The sequence below is a fragment of the Sinocyclocheilus grahami genome, unplaced genomic scaffold (genome assembly GCF_001515645.1).
Source record: "Sinocyclocheilus grahami isolate Dianchi unplaced genomic scaffold, SAMN03320097.WGS_v1.1 scaffold121.1, whole genome shotgun sequence".
Classification (NCBI taxonomy): Eukaryota; Metazoa; Chordata; class Actinopteri; order Cypriniformes; family Cyprinidae; genus Sinocyclocheilus; species Sinocyclocheilus grahami.
Genome location: NW_015505300.1, coordinates 1,618,892 through 1,627,540, shown reverse-complemented (window position 1 = coordinate 1,627,540; position 8,649 = coordinate 1,618,892). Strand labels below are relative to the sequence as shown.

The 8,649-nt window shown below is 36.0% G+C and overlaps 2 protein-coding genes across 2 annotated transcripts in view; both read left to right on the top strand.

Annotated features, from left to right (window-relative positions):
- Positions 1-464, top strand: part of LOC107589892 (histone deacetylase complex subunit SAP130-like) — a 33,975-nt gene extending 33,511 nt beyond the window's left edge. The window contains exon 20 of the mRNA XM_016278467.1: positions 1-464. This exon is cut by the window's left edge and continues 1,001 nt beyond it. The gene's annotated coding sequence lies outside the window, so the exon portion shown is untranslated.
- Positions 465-3,432: 2,968 nt separating this feature from the next.
- LOC107589856 (unconventional myosin-VIIa-like) overlaps positions 3,433-8,649 on the top strand; it is a 34,594-nt gene continuing 29,377 nt past the window's right edge. The window contains exons 1-3 of the mRNA XM_016278420.1: positions 3,433-3,450; positions 3,584-3,685; positions 5,709-5,861. Coding sequence (XP_016133906.1) covers positions 3,433-3,450; positions 3,584-3,685; positions 5,709-5,861 — 273 coding nt within the window. The remainder of the gene's footprint in view (positions 3,451-3,583; positions 3,686-5,708; positions 5,862-8,649) is intronic.

The window sequence follows — 8,649 nt, the reverse complement described above, 5'->3', positions numbered from 1 at the left end:
CCGGGGGGGGGGGGATTTCATTCAAGCATTAAAGGTGGTGAAAATCATGTTCCGATATGACATGTCAATCAGAATTTAGAGGAGAGATTTGATTGTGCATTTGCACACAGTTTTGTATCCAAGTTAAACCTAAGTATATAAAAAATAAGCCCTCTTCCATTTTTTTTCTTCGTAAATGAACAATATTATGTTTATTCATCCAGTTAAGCACTGTCATTTGTAGCAAAGATAAAGCTTTGTATACTGTTTGATCACTCGGTTTCATTTTGAATGACATTTCATGTTGCACTCCGCTGCTGAAGTAAAGATACTTTGTACATGAATCTGGATGTTTGTTTGTTTTTCTACAAAGCCTAATTTAATCCAAGGTTGATATTGGTGATATTCCTTCCCATAAAAGCAGCAAAATCCTGGTTTTACCACTGCATTTAAACTATACCATTTTTTAAGATAATAATAATAGTTTTATTCAAGCACACATTAAATTGATCAAAAGAACAGTAAAAATATGGGGGGGAAATTAAGCAGCCAAACGGTTTTCAACATTGATAAAATTACGTTTTTTTCACATCGAATTAGTATACTTAACAATATATTAATCTAAATTATATAAACGGAGGACAGTTATTTTAAACTCTAATAATATTTAGTGATATTACTGTTTATACTGCTTTTTTTTTCAAATACAGGTGCATGAATTGTGAGCCAAAATCATTGGCTCACAAGAAAATAAATTGTGCATTGAATTTATTTAATACACGTGTTTCACAATTTGAGTTGAATTACTGAAATTAATGAACTTTTCCACGACATTCTAATTTATTGAGATGCACCTGTAAATGCAGACTTTGTGAGAATAAGAGACTTCGAAATATTAAACAGACTTAGCTGGCTTGAGCAATAAAGTTTCTTGAGGTTTACTCTGGAAATCATTTTTATTAGTTTATTATTTACTGAATGGCCAAAAGATTCAGTAAGAGAAGTATGCATTGGTCAAAAATCCAGAAAACATACTAATCCCAAACTGGTATTTTTGAGTGATAGTCTATGCATAGTTTAAAGAAGTGTTACTTAATTCCTTGAAACAAGCAGGTATTTAGGTTTAGGGATTTTTTTATTTTTTTAACTAAAAATAAGGTGCATTTTATAGTGTTTTTTTCCCCTCTCTGGCAGTACAGCCACTTTTTATTTGGATAATAAACCAACGTCCAAATCAAGATCCTTAGGGCAGGGTGTCAAACTCAATTCCTGGAGGGCCGGAGCCCTGCAGAGTTTAGATTCATCCCTAATTAAACACACCTGATCCAACTAATCAGGTCCTTCAGACTTATTTGAAAACTACATGGTATGTGTGTTGGAACAGGGTTGGAATAATGCTGCGTTCAAGTCCTCCTGGGACGTTCGTACTTACGAGTTAACAAATCGTAATTACGACATCAGGTGCGTTTAAGTCAGTTTAGTAGGTACAAGATGGCGGTGTACTTTCTTTTAATAAATTACAAGAAAATACAACAGGGTCTGTCAACTCTGCTTAAAGAAAATGAAGAGCAAAGAATTTGCATCAGGTGTGTTTTGCGTTTTTAATATTTTTAAAAAGTAATTTATGAAGCCACTTTAATCTGTATCGCATAAAAACTTCATCAAAACGATCAATTTAAACAAAAATTTACTGTCAACTACAGACGTTGCATCCATCGATTCTGGCATGTTTCTCATTGACACGCCCCCAACTCGGAAACTCGGGGCTTAAAGAAAATTTTGAGTTTCCCACTCGTAATAACGACTTTGTGGTGGCGTTCATGTGCATTCAACTCGTAAATACAATCTATCCGACATGACTTGAACGCACCATAAGGCCCTGTCCACACAAACGCGGTTATTTTTTAAACCGCAGCTTTTTCTACGCGGTTAGGCCGTTCGTCCACACGCAAACGCAGCACCAGTTCACTGAAACCGAACATTTTTGAAAATGCCTGCCAGGGTGAAGATTTTCAAAAACTCCGGTTGCAGTGTTATCGTGGACAGCGAAACCGGAATTTTTGGCTTGTGACTTCGGCGCCAGCGCTGTTATCTCCGCCTACTGGAGACTTTTTCAGGCTTCTGATTGGCCAACATGGCTTTACGGTTGAGATTATATCGCCACCTCTTGGTTTGGCATGTTCTTGACAGTGCTTCATAGCATGCGTTTGCGTTTTCATGTGGACGGAGATTTTTTTTTAAAAACAGAAGGAGGAAAAACTCAGTTTATAAAAATACGTGTGGACATGGCCTAAAAACTCTGCAGGGCTTCGGGCCTTCAGGAACTGAGTTTGACAGCCATGTCTGAATAGAAAGGATTTAGATAAGTAATGTTTATCGGTTTGTAGGGTGTGACTAATGTTTGGAGTTTCTATGCTCTTAAATAATTGATCCCTCCTTTCTTGAGTAATCTATTGTTCTCCAGCAGCTGGTTTGGTTTCAGTCTTATCTCCATGGAGACTAATAACACAGAACTTAACACTTTCCATCCTTATTCCTCAAACACACTAATTAATTGTGCTTATCTGAGTGGCGGCTGTAATACTTAAGCCTTTTTTTTAATGCGGATCCCTTCATGTTTTTAGGGGCTATATAAAGTCTGAATATACATCAACCTCCAGGAAATAAGATGCTTTGGTGTTGACCTTAACTGTGTACTTTGAAACTTGCTGGCTGCTTCTAAATGTTTTCATAATCAGTGCGTCAGTCATTTATGAAAACCACTGCTTATATGACACCCAAGCAATTCCAGTATCTGTACACTGAGACTATGCAAATGAATGTAGGCCTATCCTCTAGAATCTCACAGTTTTACTGCTTAACAGCCGCTCTGACTCAAATAATAAAGCTGTCCTGCGGTATCATCTTCCTCTTACGTGAAAAGTCCAAAAGGCACATGTCATGCGCAGTTAAAGGATAGGGGAATTGTTTTTTTTTTTTGTTTTTTTTTGAGAAGGTGCACAGCATTTCAGATTTCATGTGCCAAATGTCTCAAGCCACTAAGACGCTCTTGATTTTGAAGTACTTGTCTAACTCATGATATGTTCCTGACTTTGTTGCAATTCAGCTCATTGGAAACTTCCAATGAGTCAAGTGCTAGGCCCTCTGTGGTTGATGGTGATAATCAGCCCATGATGGTGCAAAGTCTAGGGGCCATAAAGAGATGAACATAGGGACATTTCCTTGTTGCTGTCACACAAGCGAATGGAAAAATTAAGTTTGGACACGAATGTTTTTAATTCCTTCTTGGAATTAGTCAGTGAAATTTAGTGAAAAGTTTCATAAAAGGCATAGTTTTCAACTGTACACGCTTCAATGAGAGTTACATTTCCAACTGGTTAATATATTTATTTGCTTGTCTTGTGGGGGTTTTAATGTCAATTAGATGCCAGTGGTACAAAACGGACTGTTCAAATGGTGATGTTAAAAAAGGTGTGTATTCATTTATTTACTTCTTATTTGCTTTCTTGCCCTAAGCAATATGTTATTGTTCTGAAATTGGGATATTTGAGCTGGTTGTGTATAGTGTTTGGTTTTAAAATGTAGTTAATGTGAATCTGAATAGGGGGATCACTTCTGGATTGACTCCAGTATTGGGGTCCCTATTGGAGGGTATGTGAAGGTCTCAGCCATTGGACAGTGTTGCCTGATTGATGATGAAGGGAAGGTAAAAGCCATGACTCGTGATGACTTGTACAGTAGGAGAGACCGGTGCTAACTGTCACAAGGGCTTTTATTTGTAAGGTTTTGAGTCTAAGTTCTAGTTACACAAAATGAGTTTTCTCTAGCTACATGCAGTAGGTCTATATATAGTTCAAAACCATTGTACATTTTTTATTTTGAGAATTCTGTCCTTCAAACTAAAATGTCACTACATGCTTTGTTGCTGATTTTGATTGCCCTTTTTAGAGTTCAAACATTTGTTCGTTTTTCTGTTTAGTCTTATAATTGTACTATTTTTTTTTACTAATTGTTTATTTAATTTAAATATGATGCTAAATGTGCTATATAAATAAAATAAAATATTAATAAATAATTATCAATGAGTTCATAATGTAATATTATATATTACAGAAAACCCCATAGGCTGTTTAATGACCCATATAGCTTTTTTTTGCCAAGGCTTTACGATATGTGTCTATACAGGAAATTAATAAAAAAATATATACCCTTACAAATATAGCGATAGAGGCTATTTTACACTAAGTGCAAATAGCAGTATTTTAACAATATGCTATTTACACTAAGTGCAGATAGCGATAGATAGGATTTTCTGCTATTTATATTACTTATTGCAAATAGTGGCAATTATCTGCACCTCAGTATTATAGTACATTATAAAACAGTATGCAGTAATAACGTATTGAGTGTAAATTATAATTTTAATTCAAATTATTAAATGGATGCCACCTTATTGGGACAATAAAGCCCTCCCTACACCTATCCTAACCCTACCCCATACTTTATTTTCAACTTTTTGATTATTTCCTTCAATTTTATTGAAAATAAATGCCTTTCCGATGTGATATGAGATATGAAAAGGGAGAAAAAAAAGTTCGGTAAAAAGCGGATTCGAACTCGAGTCGATCGCGTCAAAAACACTACACGCGCTTTACCACCTACCTCCACTGACGATTGTGTGCCGTCTTTTATTTTCTTACATTAAACATACGATTGCGACAATATATGGTTTATTTGTGTTTGTCAAGTCATCTCCAGGTAATAAATAAAGTATATGAATAATGCAGTGCTAATTGACATAGCATTTATTACAGTATTGAAACTATTCTGCCTAATTATGTGATAAAAAAGCGTTTGTAGTATATAAACAAATCATTATTATTGGTCACTGTCCAGCAGTTATCTGATTTCTAAGTCAATTAAAAGCTAGAAATTAGAGAACAAGTAAAGTTGCCTATACACCAGTCAAAGGTTTTTGAACAGTAAGATTTTAAATGTTTTTTAAAGAAGTCTCTTCTGTTCACCAAGCCTGCATTTATTTGATCCAAAGTACAACAAAACAGTAACATTTTGAAATATTTTTACTAGGCTATTAAAAATAACTATTTTCTATTTGAATATATTTTAAAATGTAATTTATTGTGATTTCAAAGCTAAATTTTCAGCATCATTACTCCAGTCTTCAGTGTCACACGATCCTTCAGAAATCATTCTGATATTCTGATTTGCTGCTCAAAAAACATTTATTATTATTATTATTATGTTGAAAACAGCTGAGCAGAATTTTTTCAGGTTTCTTTGATGAATAGAAAGTTCAGAAGAACCTGAAATAGAAATCTTTTGTAACATTATAAATGTCTTTATCATCACTTTTGATCAATTTAAAGCATCCTTGCTGAATAAAAGTGTTCATTTCTATAATTTTCTTTTCTTTTCTCAATTTTTATTTTATATATATAAAACATTTCTGTCCCCCTCACTTCTGAAATGATGGCTACGCCCCTGACCATACCTATCACACGTTTGTGGGTGGAGCTAGTGTAAATAGCCACTCCATACAAATATTCAGAGGAGTAAAAATGTGACAACTAGCCCTGCTCTCCCCTAATGATCTACAGTAATGGAATATTACATCACAACACATTCTATATTCTATATCTATATTATTCTAGTGTTTTAATGAATCTACACTTGTTGGATGAATCTCATGTATTGTGATGGTTTCCCAGGAGCACTATATCCCAGAGGGGGAGAAGGCTATGCTTAAGCCTATGCACCCCACCTCAGTGGAGAGTGTGGATGACATGATCCGACTGGGGGACCTCAGTGAAGCCGGTTTACTCAGAAACCTGCTGATGCGCCACAGACAGAGCATTATATATGTAAGTTACTTTATTATGTCATAACAAAAAATCAGCCTCTGTAATCATCAAATTAAATATGTTTTTCCTGATTAGTATTTGAGTTGTATTTCAAAATGATTGTAATAACAGTGAAGTATGGTAAAACTCTTACAGAATTAAAAAAAAAAAGGTTAACCATAAGTATATGGTGAAAAACTGATATCTAATGGGACGTTTCATGTAATTTTACAGTAATACTGTTAAATGTACAGTTTTTGGAAGTGAAAAAGTACACTTAGTCTTATAATTTACAGTGAAAAACCATATTCCCAGAATCCTTTGTGTGACAGCTCACATTTACAATATACACATTTAAAAAAAATGTTTTACTGTCAATTTTAATTTTAATCTGTAAAATTTAAAATGTTGTTACCATATTTTTTAGAGTAAAGTTTTGGCAACCACAGCTGTTGTTTTTTTTTTTTTTACTATAAACTTAATGGATGGTGTGATGTGTATTTAGTTGTACTTGAGATATATATATATATATGAACAGTGGGGCACAAAAGTCTGAGACCACTAGAGAAAACTCTTCTGATTTGCATTTATTTAACTTAGTCCAGGTGATATGTGAAAATAATGTTCACTTTTTCATAAAAGCATGAAACTTGGTACACTTGTACAGCTTGCGGCCCTGAACATTTTCATAAATGGAGCCATCGCAAAAACACCTCGTGGTTGCCATGACGACCATTTTACTTTCCGCCATAACCAAATTATATGTATTTTGTGTCATAGCTCCTGAACCAAACATGATAACACAGAAAAGGTGATGTCTACCCTTATGTTTTGATGGTCAAGGATTACAATGATACCATATACAAAAACATAAACTGTTCAGGTCTAGAGTTAATGGTAAATTCAGCAATGTGAGAAGGAAATCACAGTATCTGAGAATAATAGTATCACAGCATTAACAAAAGTCCATATTATGGCTATTATTTTTTTCTTTCTTTGATAATTAACTAATATTTTATTCAATAATACATTAAAAGATTGTTTTCAAGAATACTATCATATATTTCAGAGATATAAAAATCATCTCTGGTAAGTATATTTTTCCTTACCTCTCAGGCAGAGTCAGGTAGGCGGTAGTATGTTTCCAGTACATTCTTGTTCTCTCTCAACAACGCTCTAACATCACATGCAGATGGCAACGCAATCAGGTGAACAGTTAATGGTTAATTCAGTGACTTTATGAGAAGGATTACAATGAATTATCAGAAGATGCAGAATTAAATTTCAAACATATTTCATGTTAACTTAATTTACAATCACTCTCTGGGGCCAGAGTTGTCTATTATGTTGTCCACAAGGGGGAAGCCAGAGTCCTGCATGCGGGTATATGCAGGTGAATCGCTAATATTTGATGTAACGGGTGGAATAATATTTATGTGTAGGGTGTGGTGCGGGTGCAGGCAGTGACAAGCACGGGTGGGTTGCGGGTCCAATAACCAAGACTATTTCGACTCGGTCCAGTACACGCTGCTGAGCAATGTAGACAATCGCGCTGCCACTAATTGACAGCTGTGGTGATTATATTAAAGGGAGCACTCTTTGCTTGCTTTCTGTATTTAATCTATTCACACTTTGAATACAAGTTTTAATAAATGAGTTTTGTCTACCTCACATAGGAGACTTAATGCAGGTGCGGTTCGGGTTCCACTTTTTATGTCAATTGGGTTGGGTATGGGATTCAATTATTGTTGCTGTCAGATAACATGTCGGGTGTTACTGCAATTGTGGGAAGATCATTTCACCAGCCAGGAAAGGGGAACGAAAATGCCTCTCTGTGATGTTACCACAAGGCATCGCTTACTTACAGATCTCAGGCTTCTGGAGGGGATGTAGATTTGTAAGAGTGAGGAGGAATTAGGAGGGTACTGAGCCTGTGGCTGTTCTGTACGCAAACATCAATGTCTTGAACATGATGCGAGCTGCAACCGGTAGCCAGTGCAGGGAGATAAAGAGAGGTGTGAAGTGGGCCCTTTTGGGCTCATGGAAGAGTAGTCATGCCACTGCATTCTGAAACATTTGTCGAGGTTTGCATGATTGAGCTGTCTTTACAGTATGGTCCTTGAAGGTTAGCTGGTCACCAAATAATCATTTTTGATGAATCTAGCAGGATAATGAAATCATGCTGTAGAGTCAAAGTAGCAGGGAATACAAGAAGCTCAGTCTTTGCCAGGTTGAGCTGCAGGTGATGTTCCTTCATCCATGCCGCAATGTTTGCCAGGCAGCCTGAGATCCGTACAGCTACTATTGGATAGTCTGGTTGAAATGAATGATAGAGCTGTGTGTCATCAGCATAGCAATGGTTGGAGAAATCATGTGCTTGTATAATGGGTCCCAGTGATGTAGTGTATATGGTGAAGAGGAGGGGTACAAGAACTGATCCCTGAGGAAACCCTGTTTGTGGCCAGTTGATGTTCTTTGGATAGGTCTCCTCCCCAGGAAACCCTGAAAGACCTACATGTGAGATAAGATTCAAACCAGTGGAGTGCAGATCCGGTGATGGTAGACAGGATAATCTAATGATTCACAGTGTCAAAAGTAGCAGATCCAGCAGAATAAGAACTGATGATTTGGAATCAGCTTTTGCTACCTGCAGGGCTACAGTGACCGACAGCAAAGCAGTCTCAGTTGAATAGCCGCTGCTGAAACCTGATTGGGTAAAGTTTAGTTGGTCATTCTGTGAAAGAAATAATGTAACGGTGTCTATAAAGGTGTGAACCAAATGGTCCATACCATTAGAATAACAAAGGAA